This window comes from Aethalodelphis obliquidens, unplaced genomic scaffold (genome assembly GCF_003676395.1).
Source record: "Aethalodelphis obliquidens isolate GAN/ISIS:26980383/991018 unplaced genomic scaffold, ASM367639v1 scaffold48, whole genome shotgun sequence".
NCBI lineage: Eukaryota > Metazoa > Chordata > Mammalia > Artiodactyla > Delphinidae > Aethalodelphis > Aethalodelphis obliquidens.
In genome coordinates this window covers 14,703,485-14,722,049 of record NW_020837992.1, presented here as the reverse complement: position 1 = coordinate 14,722,049, position 18,565 = coordinate 14,703,485, and the positions used below count along the sequence as shown (strand labels likewise).

General features: G+C 43.5%; 1 protein-coding gene across 3 annotated transcripts in view; it reads left to right on the top strand.

Annotated features, from left to right (window-relative positions):
* RGL1 (ral guanine nucleotide dissociation stimulator like 1) overlaps positions 1–18,565 on the top strand; it is a 280,022-nt gene that overhangs the window by 253,080 nt on the left and 8,377 nt on the right. For all 3 annotated transcript variants that reach the window (XM_027083044.1, XM_027083045.1, XM_027083047.1), the window contains 6 exons: positions 2,036–2,122; positions 3,451–3,483; positions 5,473–5,594; positions 8,127–8,216; positions 12,863–13,049; positions 16,887–17,141. In XM_027083044.1, coding sequence (XP_026938845.1) covers positions 2,036–2,122; positions 3,451–3,483; positions 5,473–5,594; positions 8,127–8,216; positions 12,863–13,049; positions 16,887–17,141 — 774 coding nt within the window. The remainder of the gene's footprint in view (positions 1–2,035; positions 2,123–3,450; positions 3,484–5,472; positions 5,595–8,126; positions 8,217–12,862; positions 13,050–16,886; positions 17,142–18,565) is intronic.

Below are 18,565 nucleotides of genomic sequence, written 5' to 3'. Positions count from 1 at the left end.
TTAACACCCTCCTAACTTTTAGCATAGAAGGGGAAAACCAGAGAGAGGAGAATGGAGACTGACAAACTCAAAATACTCTCACCCCTGCTTTGAGAAGATTTCCTCCTTCTTTGGAAAGCTGGGCATAAATCAGAAATGTTGGTTTTGAGTGATGGGAGTCTTCTGTAACATAAAGCCTGTAAGGCATTCACAGCACTTCAGACCTTTTTGGTGGTTCAAAGACAAGTTAAAAATAGCCGTTAAAAAAAGAGAGATTATTTCAGTTCAGGATGAGACCTTGTACACATGATAGGGAAGGACATACTGCAGCTGACACAGAGTTCCTGAAGGACAAAGCCCTGCCTGGAGTGAACCTCAAGAAGCAGCTCTGGCTGAGGAAACAGCCAGCTGCACACACATCAGGCAGCCTTGTCCTGCCCTGGTGGAGACTGTTTTCTGGCCAGAATTTCCATAAGTGCCTTAATGGACTGTAGGATAAGGTGTCCATGGAAGCCCCTTTTTATTTTCTCTTCAGAATGGTTAGTGCCTCTGTGGCCTTATGGAGAATAGGGATGATTTCAAGGGAAATTTGGTGAAATTAATATAGTATGTATACACCTGCAGTGGAAGTGCTTCTACCTTTATTTCTGAAGGAAATTTCTTTTTTCTCTTTTTTTTTTTGCGGTATGTGGGCCTCTCAGTGTTGTGGCCTCTCCCGTTGCAAAGCACAGGCTCAGCGGCCATGGCTCACGGGCCCAGCCGCTCCGCAGCATGTGGGGTCTTCCCGGAACGGGGCACGAACCCGTGTCCCCTGCATCAGCAGGCGGACTCTCAACCACTGCGTCACCAGGGAAGCCCGGGGAAATTTCTTTTTAAATAAACTTTTAATTTTAGAATTTAGAGAAGAGTTCCAGATAATACCTCCCCAGATATATCTCCAGATAAGAGTTTCTGTGAATCCCTCCCCCAGCCCCCTTCCACCTCCCCACCTCCCCGCCTCCCCGCCTCCCCACCTCCCCACCCCCCCACCCGTTGACATTTTCTGTAACCGTGGCATATCTGTCAATACTAAGAAACCGACATGGGCATACTGCTGTTAACTGAAACCCAGACTTGACTTGGATTTCACCAGTTTCCATGAGCATCCTGGTTCTGTTCCAGGATCCAACCCAGGGCACCCCACTGCATTTAGTTGCCACCATAGTACCCTCTGCTGTGTGACCGTTTCTGAGTCTTTCCTTGTTTGTCATTACCTGACGGTCTTCAGGAAGACTGTTCTAGTATCCTTGGAATGTCCCACAACCAGGGGGTGTCTGTTGTTTTTCTAGTGACTAGACTGAGATCATGGGTTTGGGGAAGAATATCACAGATGTGAAGTGTCTTCTCATCGTATCAAGGAGTGAATGACATTTGATGTCACTGGTGATATTAGCCATCATCACTTGGTTAAGGTAGAGTTTGGCAGGTTTTCTACTTTAAAGGGATTGTTTTTCCCTTTCCCTCCTGTATTCTTCAGAACCGAGTCACCAAGCCACTTTACTAGTGACACCCCATCCTCCTGCGGTCACACTTCTCCAGTGGGCAGCAGCCCAATCCTCTACCAATGGTGAGACCATCCCTCCCAGGGCCATTCTGAACCACCGGGAGTGTCCACATGCTGTGAAAGAGAACAGAGGTCCCTCTGACCTGAGCCTAAGCAATGTGTGAACCCCACTGTGAACACACTTGAACCATCTCCTGGCTTTGAGGCTTGGTTTTCATGACTTTGAAAGTTACCTTGGTGACAGAGTTCCTGACCTATTTGTGTAGGGATTTTTAAAAATCTCATTCATGTAGGTTAGCACTAGTGGCCTTAGATTAGGCCTTGAATGGTCCTTAATTATTCTCCAAATGCTGTCGAGGATCACCTAGCCATTCGAAGACTGCTGCTTCCATCTGCAAATGGGCACGTTGCTGACTGTAGCGGGCCACAGGTCCATTTGGTCCAGTGTGGAGGTTATTGAAACCCTGAACTTTCAATAACAGCAAAGACGGTTTTACTGTGCTTGTTCTTCAGGGTGTGATGCAGGGAACTGTGCCCTACCTGGGCACCTTCCTGACTGACCTGACCATGCTTGACACTGCCCTTCAGGACTACATTGAGGTGAGCTCCAGGCTGATGGTGCAGGTGGATCGGCAGCCTTCTCGTTGGTTACCCAAGAGAGAAATACACCTTTGTTTGTACCTATCGAGGGCTTTTTATGAACGTGGCATTGTGCTAGATGCTCTGAGGAATACGAAGATGAGTGACACCAGCAGTGGCTCACAAGCCAGTGGAAGGGATATATCAAAGCAGGCAGTGATGGACAGAAATAGTAAGAATTCAAACAAATGCAAAGAGAGAAGAGGACAGGCCACGATCCATTCCCTGTGAGGGGAGGTCATGGCAGATCCCTAGGAAGGAGTGGGTTTGAGCAAAGACCGAGGTGCTGGGTGGGACTTTGGCAGCTGGAGCTGGGGGGATAGTGTACCCTCACATTCTACCTGCTGGGGTAGGGAGTCAGTCAAGCTCGTGGATTTTTAAGTATCGCTTTATTGTTTCAGATTATTACCTTCTCTCTCTCTCTCAGAATGGGGAAAGAAGTGAAACAAGCTACTTGTTAGTAACAGTAATACAGTAGAATATTACATGGAGAAGAGATTGGATATTTGAAATGAAATTTAAGGATCTCCTGTATATTTAAGTTTATCTCACCTTCCTGGTTATCACATGCAGTCAGTCAGTCTGCTTTTACTCTATCATAATTAGAAGGAGTAGCAGTTATCTTGCAAATTCCCACCTCCAAGGTCGTCGTAAATGTTGTGGACACGCTCCCTCAGAGAGAGATGCTCCCGTCTCTTCACATCCTCTGCCTCAGCTTATCTCAGGAAACACTCATCAGTGTTGGGGAATTTGGGGGGAGTGACCAATGATTTAGAAGTTAAATTCAGCCTACTGAGAATAGGAATTGGGACGATGGAGAATTGAAACTTAACTTCGGTGTTCGGTGATGATGTTGTGTAGAAGTTTGATAAACTTCTTTTGATAAAACATTGACAATGTGGTTTCCAGTATGAGTCAATGACCATCTGTTTTTGTTGCTTTTGGTAAAGAAAAAAAAGTGTAACAGAACATTCACTCAAGCTTTTGTCTTTACTGTCTCTGCAAATGTATTTGGATTCTGTGTTGTAAATCCTTTATCATGACTGTTTTAGTTGGTTTCAGACATCTTAAGAGAAGGCCGTCTGCCAATCCTGTCCTATTATAATTAAAAGAATGTTTTTCTTTTAAGTGAATGATGTTTCTTTTCCTCTATTGTAGCCATAATTACAGTGTCATGAATAATTGTGACTTTATTATCCCTTTGAGCTATTTTAACAAAAATCTAGAACAAATAAGGCTGAGTTTCAAAGTAGCTTGGTTTGTCATTCATTTAAAAAAATTTCTTTCAGGGTGGGCTGATAAACTTTGAGAAGAGGAGAAGGGTAAGTAGGGGTCTTGGCTGTGGTTTTCCATTTTACTTCATCTGGGCACGAAAAAAATTAGAGGAGTGGAGACTTAAATTTTTTGCAGAGGCAGAAAAAAATTAGCATTTATTGAAAATTTATCAGATGTCATTGTCCTTGGCATGTTGTTATGTGGTATTGCCCAAGAGCCCTGTGGGGTAGGTTTTATCATCCTCAATTCAAGGGTGAGGAAACCAGGACGCAGAGAAATGAAGTAACTTGACCAGAGTCAGCCAGGGTTCAAATGCTGTCCTGTCTCTCCTGAGCCTGCAGTTATTCCTTTACCCCCTCATCATCTCCTTCTTTACAATCAGCTTCAGCAATAACAGGTCCATTCTATTAAGGAGAAAGGGTTTCATAAGAGTATATGTTATGGAAGGGTTAATGAAGATGGTTAACTCGTGTAGGCCTACTGAAGAGAGGAAAGGAAACGGTCTTCATTGTTAACATGTGGATAATTATTCTTTTCCTTTCCTGTCAGCATAGGAAGGGGTGTGCAACATCAATTTGAAATTTTTCTGTGGAGAGTAGAAGAGTTCCACACTGCATGAAAAAAGATAAAACAGAGCTTTGAAAATTCGCTATGGGTTTAGTATTTTTTAAAATCGTATATTTAAACAATTTCAAGGAATATGAGTGAGCAAAATAATAACCTCACCCCGTAGTAACTCTCATTGTTCTTTACTTATTCTTTCATTCTTTCATCCCACAAACGTTGACTGCAGACCTAACAGGGGTCAGGCAGTGTGGTAGGTTTAGGGATTGCAGCAGAAAAAGCCCAGAGCTCCCTGCCCTCATAAAGTTCACAGTCAAGGAGGAAAGTAGACAAACAGGCAGTTACAATGCAGCCTGATAAGGGCTTGTGAGCAGAAGTAGTGGGTATTATAGGAGCACATGGGAGGGGCATCTAGCCCCAACTTGTGGGGTCAGAGAAACTTCCAGGAGGAAATGACATTGCAGTTAAAACCAAAGTTTTAGGAGCTGACCAGGCTGAACTCATCAGTAACGAGATATACTACCCTAGACGAATGTAAGCCTTCTGTCCCTGGTAGCGTTTGATGATAAATGTTCCTTGGATACTGAGACCAAGGGTGGAGGTCACTGGATGGGAAGTTGACACCTACGGAATCTGCCAGTTGTTGGGCTGCTTCTGTCCTGTAACATTAAAACAAATTCAGTTATTGCCTCCACAGTTACCCGTCTCTGTCCTTTCCCTTCAGAATAACCCTGGATGGTAATCTCTTTCTTTTTAAGACTAGCGTGTTAAACTTTGGGAAAGTTTGAGTGTAAGACCTAAAGCTAAAGCTTATTTCCATTGCTGACTTTAAAAACATCTTTATTGAAACATCTAAAGAAGTATAAATAATTTTGGACATAATTATACACTTGCTTCTCTTGTGAGCTTTAAAAGACTGAGTTAAATGATTTACTGGAGTAGTAATACCCCAAGGATTCAGGAAATCTAAACATGCAAGTTTATGAGGCCCTAGACTGTTTAGATATTCAGCCCTACCAAAACTTATTTATTGAGGGGTAAGGGTTGAAGAAGATGGGGGTGGGAAACTTGTGTGCTTCCTGACTTAGAGTAATTATTTTCCTTATCTTTTAGGAAGTAGAATTTTTAAATACATTTTAGAAGGACTCAGGCTTAAAAAGTAACTTTTCTGTCTCAAGAATGGAGATGGAAAAGAGAAAAAGGAAGTCACTATGACTTTAGGTAGTACCTAGTTTGGGTCACTTTGGTAGCTTGTTTTATTCACATAAATTGCTTTTTTCAAGGAGAAAGAAGGATTGACCACTAAAGCATGCAAAGACACCAGTGAGTCAGAGCTACAAGCAGTACTTTAGAATCCTCCTAGATGCATTTGTCCATCATTTATCTACTGTGGTGTGTTTTCATGTTGAAAAGATGTATATTTGGTTGGCCTTTTAATTCACTCTTTCTCTTTGGTGCTCTGTCTGCTCTAGGAATTTGAAGTGATTGCCCAAATCAAGCTCTTACAGTCTGCCTGCAACAGCTATTGTATGACCCCAGACCCAAAGTTCATCCAGTGGTTCCAGAGGCAGCAGCTCCTAACAGAGGAGGAGAGGTAGGAGGACACATTGCCCATCAGGGCAGAGCTGTGGTGTTGGCCAGAGGGATACTGCATCTGGTTCCTCATTTGGCCGTTTATTCAACAACTATTTAGTGAGCAGCTCCAAGGTTCCAGATCCTCAGTTTTCAAAGGTTAATGGTATAGCAGGAAGAATTGAACTGATGGCATCAGAAAATGTGCTTTCAGATTCTTGCTCTACCATTTATTTATCTTTGTCACCTTGAACAAGTCACTTCTTCTTCCTGATCTTCAGGATGCTTACTCTAAAATGTTTCTTTGAGAAGATTAAATGTAATCATATTTGAGACAGCATCGTTACCATGTTTGTCACTATTAGTAATTGGTACTAGCTTTGAGGGAGCTTTCAAGTGGGGAGGAGAGACAGACTCATGAAGAATTGAAATACAATGGATAGTCACAGTGCTGCAGGACCCATAGGCAGGAACAGTTCACTTGGCCAAGGAAGGGGGGGAAAAAGGGAAGATAACATGAAGGCATTAACATTTGGGCTGGGCTGTGAAAGAAAGAAAAGATTTCACCAGGAGAACTGGAGAAGAACATTCCAGACAGAGAGGAGAACGTGAGCAAAGACCTGGTGGCCTGACCAGCTTGGCATTTGGAAGAACAATTGGACTCTGGTTGGTTCACAAGGGATGGGTGTCAAAATAGAGGTTGACGAGCTTGGAAAGGTACATTAACTCCAGTGCCTTGAATGTTGGCCCAGCAGGGAGGGGTGTGTAGCCTTTACCCTGTAGTTCAGAGGATTAGAGTTCACAGGCCATACCCAGCCTACCTCCTGTTTTTACATTTTTAAATGGTTGAAAAAGAAACAAAAGAAGAGGAATGTTGTGACGTGAGGCAGTTATTTGAAATTAAAATTTTAATATCCATTAATAAAGTTGTACTGGAACACAACCCATTCATTTCCCTCTTATTTATGGCTGCTTTCGTGCTTTAAAGACAGAATTGAGTAGTTGCAACAGCGACTCACCCTGTACAGAAAATATTTGCTGACTTTTGCTGTAGACTAGGGGATTTCCTTGAAAGTTTATCAACAGGGAGGGTGAAGTTGACAGCAAAATAAGTATTTTGCCAATGAGGAAATTGAGGTTTAGAGAAGTGTTATTACTGGTCAGTGATAGAGTTTGGAATCAAAACTCAGGTCTGCCTGACTCTAAGCCTAAGCTCTGAAGGTGGTTATATAATGTTGGACAGGTCATGTAAACCCTGGAAGCCTGTTTCCTCATTTGAAAGCCAGATGATTTCTGAGGTCCTTTTAAATCTCAGAATGGGTTGGTCCTGTTACATTAAAACCTTTGACTCAAGAAAAAAAAAAACAACCTTTAATTCAGAGTACTCATCAGTTAATGAGACTTTTTCTTTGCTATGTAGAAAACAAAACAGTTGCTGCCTCTCTTTACATTTTCTGGTCTGATGATCAGTGTGTATGAACTTCCTCTGTGGATATCCTTCTCACATATGGAACATACACACCATGGCTGGTGGTTTGGATCAGAGAGTTCAGACTCAGAATATCAGCTGTGGAATTGACTTTTTAATGATTAAAGGAATCTTGTTAAACACATCCCATTTTTTTCTTGCTGTTTATAAAACCCCTACGGCTTAAGTTAATATTTGAATAATTCCCATCTCAATGAATACTTCTGCTTGATCAACTACCTGGATACATCTTTAGGTTTAAAAAAAGTACACATAATAAGCAACTTCCCAAGCTAATATTCACCACTTAGCCTTCCTCGCCTACCGAGAATCAAGTACATCTTCTAGCTAGAGCTACAAGCTTTCATAAAAGACATTTCAAGGCAGATATAAATTCTTCTTGTGCCTGTGGAAGTTATATCTGCCTGGCATATAGACGTCTGAATCTGGAGCATTTTTAATTTAGGAGGTTTTGTCAATTAGAAATCTTTATATTTATATTTTTTATATTTATATTTATATAAATATTTATTTATATATTTATATATTTATATATTTTTATCAATAATATAACTGCCTATGTCTATTTACTGAAGATTAGATCATTTACAAATGTCTCTTCTTTCACTTCCCTTAGATAAACAGTAAGTTGAGCACGTGCATGGGCGCGCGAACACACACACACACACACACACACACACACACACACACACACACACAGCAATGGGAGGGAGGTGGGAGAGAAGAAATGATTCTTCCCCTGGCCCAGCAGAGGGTTGAGAACAATCAGGAAAACAGAAGGGAGTCAGCTTTTGATGCTGCCAGAGCAGGCAAATTCATGTGTCTGACGCCTGCGAAACTAAACAGCCTCACTGTGCACCAGCAGGGCTTTGAGGAGGGATGTGCCAATCTGTACAGTCTGGTCATTAAGTCAGTACCCTCTGACATTCGCCATGGAACAACATGGTACATATCTTTACTTTGAATACTCAGAGCCCGCCTCTAAAAGGAAGCCAGTAAATCGTGTGGATTTAAATCTGTTCGCCTCCCTAGCTCCGCCCTCATGAGCTCCCCTCTCTCCCCCAGCTACGCCCTCTCCTGTGAGATCGAAGCGGCTGCCGATGCCAGTGCCACCTCTCCCAAGCCTCGGAAGAGCATGGTGAAGAGGCTCAGCCTGTGAGTGCCACCCTGGGGTCCCGGGGCCCCAAGGGGGGTCCCGTCTGAGTCGGGAGGGGAAGGGTATTCAACAAAGTTCCCCTGAGCCAGTTCACTCACTACATAGTTTATCTTTCTGTCATGAATTCAATAGGTTTTCTAAATCCACTCATTCTTCCCCAGTGTTCCCTCTGGTCTGAACCACCATCATCTCCTGCCTGGAGCACTCCAGCAACATCAGTACTGGCTTCCGGCCCCACCCTTGCTCCAGCAATCTGTTCTCCACCCAGTAGTCTGGTCATGTGTTAAAATGTATACCAGATTACATCGCTTCCTTGCTTTACAACTTCTGATGGTCTTATTTTAAGGTAGCCCTGAACTCCTTATCCTGTTTCACTAGGTGCAGCGTGATTTTCCCCTACTCTTCTTACCACCTTCCTCTTGTCCGACACGCCCCCTTGTTCCCCAGGATCCAGGCTTACCTGTCTCCCAGCCATCCTTCAACCACACCAGGCTCGCTCTGCGCTAGATGCACCAGGTGTTTGCACTAGATGTCCCTGTGGCCTGGCGTGTGCTCTCTCTGGGGCTCGCTCCTTTCAGATGTCGGCAAAACCATTACCTCCTGAGAGAGCATCCTGTCTAATGTTGCCGTCTGCCCAGTCAGTCCCAATCATACCGGCGGTCACCTTCGTTGGAATGTAAGCCACCTGAGAGCAGGAACCTTGTGCACCATACCCATGGCTGTTTGCCCAGCTCAGTGCCAGGCGTAGCTAACTTCGTAACACCTTGTCTCCCTTTGAGTACAATCCAGTCTTTACAGTGGCCCTCAAGACCCTTCAAGACCTGCAGTACCAACCGAACCCCATCTGCCCGTCCCATCCCCGTCTGTCCTCTCACCTTTCCCTCTCACTCTACTCCGTGCACTCCGGCCCCCCAGGCCACCCTGAGCACACAAGTCACACTCATTTTTATTTGCTGTTTCTTCTGCTTAGAGCACTGTTCCCCTGATAGCCAAATGGCTCACTCCCTCACTTCCCCCAGATCTTTGTCACCTTCTCGTGAGCCTTCCCTGACCACCTTATTTAATACTACAGCCTGTCCACGTTACCTACCCGTGGCACACTGTCTCACCCTCAGCTGCTTTGGATTTCTCCATTGCGTTTCCCTCTGGCTGACGTGCTCTATGTTGTATGTGTCTGTTTATTATCTAGAATGCAAACTCTATGAAGACGGGCATTTATGTCTGTTTTTTATTCATTGCTAACCCCGGAACCTAGACTGGTGCCTTACATGTAGATGATTAATAGATATTTATTGAATGAATACATTGAGCCGTGTGCCAACACTGTTCTGAGAAAACAATACATGTATTTCTCGTCCAATCCGCAAAATAACCTAGTAGGTCCTGCTATTATACCAACTTTATAAACCAGGAAAGTAAGGCACAGACAAGGTAAGTAGTATGCTAGTTATTGTAGGATCTGGGCTCAAATCCAAGATTTAGCTCTAGAGCCAAGGTTATAACTCTTTTACCGTCTTCCTAGTGGAGAAATACTTTCTGAAGGAAGAGGGGAAGGAAAGATGGAATGGGAAGTAAGAAGTGGAGGAGGGGAGAAGATGAGGGAGGGAAGGAAGAAAAGTAGGAGGAGAGAAAGGCTCAGGAGGAAGGAAGGAAAGGAAGACTGATGTCAGTCTAATTAGACCCTGTGCCTGGAAGTGGCCACTGCATGCTCATTTTTATATAACTGCTTCCCTTGACTCCGAGTATCTGTATTTACTGTGCTGGGTGCTCTAGCAGCTCGGGGTCCTCTTCCAGCACCCACTCTAGCTGCGTGCAGCCTTTGTGAGGATATTCATGTGACGTCCAGGAGAGGCAGTACTGTCAGCGTGCAGAGTCCTGCACGAAGCGTGGTGGACACTCCATACATCTCTCTCGTTAGTGAAATCTTGCCGATATGCTTGAGTTTAACCCTTGGTATCTGCAGTTGAGTTTGAACATTTATTATGAATAGCACAGGTCACATGTCCCCCATCTTATTCCTTGTACATATAAAGGTGTTTGTTCATCATTCATTTTCAAAAAGTTTTATGATCTTAGCATTTTTTACAAGTGTTGAAAATGTATTTTTTCCTCTCCCCACATTTAATCACCCATCATCCAAAGAGATTGGAGAGAGTTTTGGAGGCTTAGGGGAAGAGGTGCCTCATTGGAAGGTCAGAGATGCTTAATGTTGTGCTAGAATTAATCTTTGCAAAGCAGAATGACCTCATGGAATTGTACCAATGGAAGAACCTTTAGTCTTTGAACAATTTAGTTCTAAGTTAGAGACTCTCAGTGAACGGGCTAAGGACCACTAATTCACAGCCTTCAAAGGTCTACCTTGTAATTCATGGAGAAGTAAGACAGTAGCATTATTTTCTCTTCTGTGAATCGTGGTCAGTTTAGCTTTTTTCCCAAAGCCCCAGTAGTGCTTGGAGGTCCAAGAAAGGAAGTGACATGGAAAATGGGGCAAGAGATGGTGGGGTGGAAATGAGACAGAACAAAGATATGCTTTAGGTCTTGGAATTTGAGCTTGTAATTCCCAAAATTATTTAATAAAAAAAAAATCAAACCCATCTTCATTGTTTCCGTTATTTTATATAGCCAGTGCTTGTTTGGGTTTGGGCCTGTCTGCTAGTTTCTTTACGTGCCATTCCTTCTTGCATCTTACAACTTCCTTCCTTGCTGTCTGTTAATGGTAAACAGTCATTGTCTGAGAAAGTCTTTATTTTGCCCTCACTCTTGGAATTATATTAGATGGGTATGGAGTTCAAGGATTACTGTTACTTTCACTCAGCACTTTGAAGATATTATTCCATGTCTTCTGACTTCTGTTGTTGCTTTTGAGATGTCTGTTGAATTCTGTTCCTTTGCATTATGCCCCCTGCCCTGTTGCTTTTAAGAACTTCTTTTGTCTTTGATGTACCACTGTGCAGGTTAAGTGGGGATTTAGTCTTATTTATCCTATTCAAGATGTGGTTCCTGGATCTGAGGATTCATGTGATTCATTAGTTCTGGAATCTCCTCAGCCACTGTCTCTTCAGATGTGGTCCCTTTTCCATTCTCTCATTTGTCCTCTTTTGGAATTCTCCCTGCATACATGCAGGCGTTTCTTATTCCATTCTCTGTGTCTTTTACCCTCTCTTATTATTCATGTCTTTATATTTTGATGCTGGTCTCTGAGGATTTTCTTCAGACATATCATCTAGTTCACAGTTTTTCTCTTCCACATTTATTTAATCCTTCCACTGAGTTTTTAAATTTAAGTCACTACCTTTTTCACTCTAGAAGTGAAATTGTTTTTGCAAATTATCTTCCTGTCCTTTCGTCAGAGCATCTCGCTCTTAACTCCCATTTTCAGTTTCTTCTTGTACGTCTTTAATGTTTTTCAACATACTTGTTTTATAGCTTGGCTCATGGTAGATACTCAAATATTTGTTGAATGAATGAATGAATAAATTATTACTTTTTTTCTGACAGTTCTTGTAATCTAAAGTTCTCAGGAGCCTAGATTTGCTGTTTTGTTATGCCGGTTGACTCTCTCTTTGGGTGGGTTATTTCCTTGTGTGTATTTTGTAACTTTGTATTGTGAGCTCATCTTTATCAGGGAATTCTCTGCAGCCTATGTTGAAGGTGTACTCCTCCAGGAAGTTTGTTGTTTTTGTTTTTTAAATGCTAGTTTCTTCAGAAGGATCACTGGCCTGAGAGTTCCTAGTTCCTAGATCAGCTAAGTAATAGCAGATCTGAGTGAGGTGCTGGCTAAAATCACACATGATCAGGGGAGACATTTTTCTCCTGCCCAAGCTCAGGCCAACAGGTAAGTTTCACTGCTGTCTTCCTATGTCAGTAAGAAGATTTTTCTTTTAGCCCATCTTTTTACTAAGGGTACAGCCCTCTGAGGATCCTGGCTCTTTGTAAAAGATGTCAGTACTCACTGCCCACCTTACATAGACAGAAGCCCTCATCTTTGGATCCTTTGTACGTGTTGAAACCCATGTGCCTATTTTGCCAGGGTTGGTACCTCCACTCCCCATCCAGAGCAGAATTGGTTTGCATGTTCTGGTTTTCAATGCACTTTTCATCTCTGGCCCGCAGGAACTTTTCTTACTGTCTTGCAAGCCCAACTTTAAAAAGAATTTTTAATGTTTCTCATCTAGTTGTTTTATAGTGAAGGAGTTTAGGTTATTTTAGTTCACTAGATTGTTAGAAAAGAAGTCTTCCTTCTTGGTTTCTTGTCCAGCGCAGTGCCAGCCTCCTTCTTCTGCCTCCTGGATTTTATTTTATGGTGGGAAGTGATAGGAGTGTGGCCACGACAATTTGACCCTGTCAAAGTGGTACAGAACTCTCAAAAAATGGAGAACCATTGACCCAGAAAGACCTCAGATTAATATGACCTTTCATTCAGCTAAGCAATCTGTGTGTTCTTTGAGGTTGGGAATAATCTATTGGGACAAGATGTTTACTGTGATCTGTTAGAAACTTTGTAGCAAATGTTTCCCTAAAATAATAATGACAGGGTACACAAGACCGAGAAAACATCAAGGATTCAATTAACACAAAAATATTTGCTTAATCATGGATTCCAGATTTGTAAGAGCCTGAATGCCTGGCATTATGTTTTCTGCAGACTGTTTCTGGGGTCGGACATTATCACCAGTAGCACTCCCACCAAAGAACAGCCCAAGTCCACTGCCAGCGGGAGCTCTGGTGAGAGCATGGACTCTGTCAGTGTGTCATCCTGTGAGTCAAATCACTCAGAGGCGGAAGAGGGCTCCATCACTCCCATGGACACACCTGATGAGGCTCAAAAAAAGGTATATACTTAACCCTTTTCCGTAATTCCTAATGCGGGCACCTGACCTAGTGTTTGCCACACGAGGGGTATCTGTTTTCCAGTTGATCACTGTACAGCATTTTGCAAGTCATGTTTTTAAGAGGTGTTAAAAGCAGAGTTCAACCTGGGGACTCGTTCCTTATAGAAACATGTCTAGAAGCGACATTCATTGAGCCTTTGAAATATTGTTCCATTCCCACATCCAGAGGCAACTGAAGGACTGTGACTTGTAACATGAGCTACACTTTATTCAGGAGATGGAGAATTTTCTTGGAGCAAAAAGTCAAGAGCCAAAGATGTGTCAGTCTCTCGGTGTCATACCTTGTCTCAGCCAAGGTTTCACCACAATAATGGCGCAGGGCAAACCACTCCAAAACTTAGTGACCTCAAACAGCAACCATTTATCCTCTGTCCTGCACCTGCAGGTTGGATTGCGCTTGGCCCTAGGCCATGGGTTTGGTCCAGGTCTGCTCTACCTGCCTCTCGTTATTTTTGGAGTTAGGAGCCACCCAGGGCATGCTCTTATCGCGCTACATTGGATAAGCAAGAGGGCAGTCCCAGTCCTGCAAGCGTGTAACAAGGCTTCAGTTGGGTTCTGTCTCCCAAAATTTGTTGTCCAAAGCAAATCATGTGGCCAAATCCCACATAAATGAATGAGGTGGGGAACTACATGCCACTTCTCATGGGAGGAACTGTGGAGTCTCAGGGCAAAGGGCACGGATGCAGGGGAGGTTGAGGAATTGGTAATAAGTGTATAATCTACTGTGTCCGCCAAAAGGGAAAGTGATGAGAGGTGATAAAGGAATTCCCAGAGAGAGTTTTTATTCTCCATAGCTGCATAAATAAGTGAAAAGGAAACAAAAGATCCACCTTCATCTTCTATACACACCTGTTTCAGTCTGTTGGTCAAGGAGCTTGGGTCAGAGATGTCAACTTTGATGTGACTATAGGACTTGCACCATTTGGGGGAGGATCTTGGCTGTGGCCAGACCTGCTGTGTAAGTGACTTGTGGCCCCTTAGCTTATGCTTAGGCCAGTGAGGTAGGGTGTTGGTAACAATTCCTTCCTTTCATTTGTATCTGCCATTCTGCAAGGGGATGCGTGTGCTGTTTCACATTGCGTTCTAAGCACCAGCAGCAACCTGGGAACCCTCAGGTGGCCTTGTCACAAAATAGCCAATCCAGGAAGGGCTCATTAGACCTGAGATGACTCAGATGCTGCCCTAGCGGGATTTCTCACCTTTTTGCTTTGAAATCTGGAGACACACCTTTAATGCCCCAAATATTGAAGGAAAGCTCTGCGAACACCCAGGGACTGGCTGTTCTCTCAAGCATATCTCCTTAATCAGGGATGGAATCATTCTCCGTGACTTGACACTCAGCATTGACTTTGTCAAAATCTGGAGTGAGGCCCCATCATTCACCTTTTGACAGGTTCTTAAGCTTTTTAGGCCCCATTTCTGATGATGGACATTGTACAACAGTGACAACTAAGCTATTGCCCACATCTTTGTGGGATTTCTCCCTGTCCAGGAAGGAGATAGAATCACATTTGCATCTGTTGATGCAGTGGACGTTCACACAGGTCCGGGTCATCCCTTTTAAAGCTATGCAGAAGCCCTGCGTGTGTCCTGTGCACACCCCTTGCTGCATCCTTTTTGTCTCCCCCCTTATGACACTGGCTCTTCAGTTTCTTGCGCAAGTCATGAATTTTAATTCTTTGGATGAACAGTTTTCAGAGTCACGAATTTCTGTGGGTTTAAAAATGAGTAATTGAATTGGACGCAAGTAGTTGCTGGGCTGCAGAAGCCCCGAATGTTAACTGGAAAGGCCTCAGTTCTGCTCAGTGCTTGGCTGGCCCCAGAGACCTTCACAGCTCCTCCCTACCCTGAGGTCCTGCAGCCCTCCCCGCCCACCCTGCCTTTCCCACTGGCCACACTGTGAGGTCCCTCTTTTGAGTGAAGTGTAATTTGCATTCCTTTTTCTTCATTCCCCTGATCGTGGTTTCTAAACATTTATTTCACACTTGCTCCACACTACTTAAATTCCCAGTAAGAATTTGGGCTCAAGAGGTGGTCTGTTTAATGGTGCTATATAACCCAGGCATCTTCAAGGCTTTATCTTAAATGTCATTAAAATCATGGGAAAAAATCTAACAAAAGAAAAAGGATTTATGTGGAGGAAAGGGAAGGGGAAAAAATTGAACCAGTAATTGGAAAGGGGACCCTCTTGGCTACTGTGTAGTATACCTGCAAGCAAAGTCAGGCTGTTAAAATTATCCACCACCAGTTAGCCCTCAAATTGAGCCACTAAGTTGATTCACTTGGGAAGCTAAGAAAAAAAAAAAAGTAACTAAACAATGTTATGATAAAGCCTCAGTTAGACACCTGCATTACTAGAGTTGTCACATCATCTTGCTGGCTCTATTAAACTAATGATGCAGTCGAATTGAATGTACGGTTATTTGATGTACAGTTATGCCACAGCAAAGGGAAGTCATAGGAAATAAAATAGAGGAGACTCCATTTTACTTGGAAGCCAGAGAATCAGAAAGCTACATTTCTGTACTTTGTTTCCATGGGAAAGTAGATGGGTATGAAAGAAATTAGTAAGTTATTTATTTTTTAAATGACTTCCAGATTATTTTATTGGATTAATGTGGTATAATTTAGCTCAGCTCATTTTGAGAAATTATTTGTAAGTTTCTATAAAAAGAATTGATATTTCAAATGATTCAATTAATGACATTTTTTGGACCACCACCTAATGAGTTGGGGGCATCCTATTTCTTTGGTATTTAGTGTTGCACATATGAGAACCCTGTCGTTAATCAGAAAAACACATTAACTCTAGTACCTCATTCTTTAATTATCCTTGGTATACAACATGAAAATGTGTACAGTTGGTTCTGGAAGCAAATGTGGTTGAGTGGTGGAGCCTCTCATAGGCTGTGTTCCCTTGGGCAAGTCACTCTCTTTCTCTGAATCGTGTTTCCCTCATATTTCTAATGCTCTGAATTTTGTTCACAAGATGGGAGACCAAAATGAGATAAGATGTCTGAAAGCTCATCACAGACCTCACAGCCTCACAGTGCTGAGCATCCCTGGGGCAGTGGTGTGCTGTGTTCACTCACCACATTCTCACCGACTACACCCTTGCTCCGCGAACCTGGCCATGGAAGTCAGGAAACTTGAGAGCACAGCCTGATGGTGCTGTCAGCAGCTGTGGCCTCAGGTTCCTCAGCAGTAGAGAGGGATTGGGGCCAGGCCATCTCCAGGTGCCTTTGCAGGGCTCATGTTCCCTGCAGAGCTGGATAATCTGTGGTCCTCATCTTAGAGACTTCTAAAAATATAGCCATTTCTCTCCTGCTCCAAAATCTGACGGTGAAACGGAATCACAGTGGAAAGGATCTCTGGGGGCAGGTCAAGCGTCCTTCCTGCTCGAGGCAGTAGGACTGGGCTTTCTGCCCGGTGAGCTTCGGGGCTCCTTCACAAGCCCATATTGCCTCTAGTTTCTGGCATTTGCTGCCACCTGCTGGTTACCCTCCTTCAGAGCAGCTAAAAGCTCTGGAAATGAGAGGACCACCTTGCCTCCCATGATGCAGAGTGATTCGGCTGAGCACTGAGTCACTGACAGGCATCTGCCATGGGGGTGCTTCCACCAGAAATAAGACGCACGTGTGCTGTGGGCCGCTGTGAAGGAAATAACGGAAGTTTATTAGTCTCAACCTCGACCTCTGCTTTGAAACTTGGGAAGCACACTGTTGGCCAGGGTTCCTAACAGTTCTGTTTCCTTCTGGGCTGTGTTTACCCTTCCAGCTCTCCGAGTCCTCTTCCTCATGTTCCTCCATCCACTCTATGGACACAGCTTCCTCAGGGATGTCGTCCTTGATGAACCCCTTCTCCTCCCCTCCGCCCTGCAACAACAACCCGAAAATCCACAAGCGCTCTGTCTCTGTGACATCCATTACCTCGACAGTGCTGCCCCCCGTTTACAACCAACAGAACGAAGACACCTGCATAATCCGCATCAGCATAGAGGACAACAATGGCAACATGTACAAGAGCATCATGGTAAGGCTCTCAGACCGACACCCGAGTACTCACGTGCCGTGTCAGCACATATACGTGCGTTCACACAAAATGAGTATGTGCCACATGCATCAATGCCGAAATCTCCCTGGATATAGACTAATGATGTATAAAAGTCTGCATATCAGCAGTGCGTATAGGATATAATTTTTACATCTTAAAAGTTGCTAAACCTTATTCATCCGGGTCAGTATCACCCTCTTCAAAACTCTCGGTTGAGATGACTACATAAATGCATCCCAGGGAAGATGCCACTGCTGCACGCCTCCTTGCAGGTCTTCCTGGGGATTAACGTGTCTGCGTTTATCATTGAATTGCTGTGCATTCCTAGCAATCTCCTTGGTGGTGGCAAACTTTTCTCCTTTAGTCACTTGGACTCAGACTTAGTAAAGTGGGTGATCAAGCTGGACATACAGTTTGCGTCCACGAGGAGCTATGCTTATAAATAAGACACCTTCTTGAGCTTCCTGTAAAAACTCTGTTTCTGAGCACAGTCCCAAAAATGTGTTGAATAATGGCAGTCTTTTTGGAAAACGTACAGAGCCTCTCCTGGTAATAACGTTGGGTGTGTAAGGTCTGGTGTGTTTATTACAAGAATAGACTCCTTATCTTAAAGGATGTATCATGTATTGAAAAGCAGACTCTCCTTTGCAGTAAAACCCCACAGTAAAATGTAAATCTCGCATCTCTCCGCATCTTCATGACTTGCCTTCTTCGAGCCACACTGACTGCTTATAAGCTCAGCTTTGAATATGATGTAAGCGATAAGGAGTCACTGTCTTTTAACATCTGAAGAAAAGCTTTACTAAAGCATTCACTGAATCAACAAAATATTTCTTGAACATTAGTTTTGTACTAGTCATTGGACCAGGCTTTGGGAACAGGGAGATGAATGAGACATTTCTGTCTTTGAGGAACTTATAATCAAAAAGGAGATCATAGAGCATTTTTCAAAACGTATTAAATACTTTAATAGAGGTCAGATCAGATTGTAAAGGGCCTGCAGGCCTCATGAAGGAGTTTGTGTTAATCTTGCAGTAGAGTCTTATGGCAGGCTTTTAGGTGGCGATCAGATTTGTTCTTTAGAGAAGTAGCTGGCATTGTGGAGACCTGATTCAGAAGTGCAGGGGGAGTAGATTGGAGGTGGCGGACCGAGTTAGAAGCTGCCGTTATATTCCACGTAGGACGTGTTAAGGGTTTGAATGATGGTCATGTGGCTGGAGATGGTATGGATTTTTGCAAGATTTTTCTAAGTTAGAATTATGGAATTCATCCATTTAGTTATGAACTTTTTGGTTACTGTTCTGGGCGAGTGGAAGAGGGAGGACGAAAGGTTGTCCAGGCAGCCGGATGGTTGGTGGTCCTGTCCAGTGCAGTGTAACTACTGGAGCAGGGGGTTTGGGGTG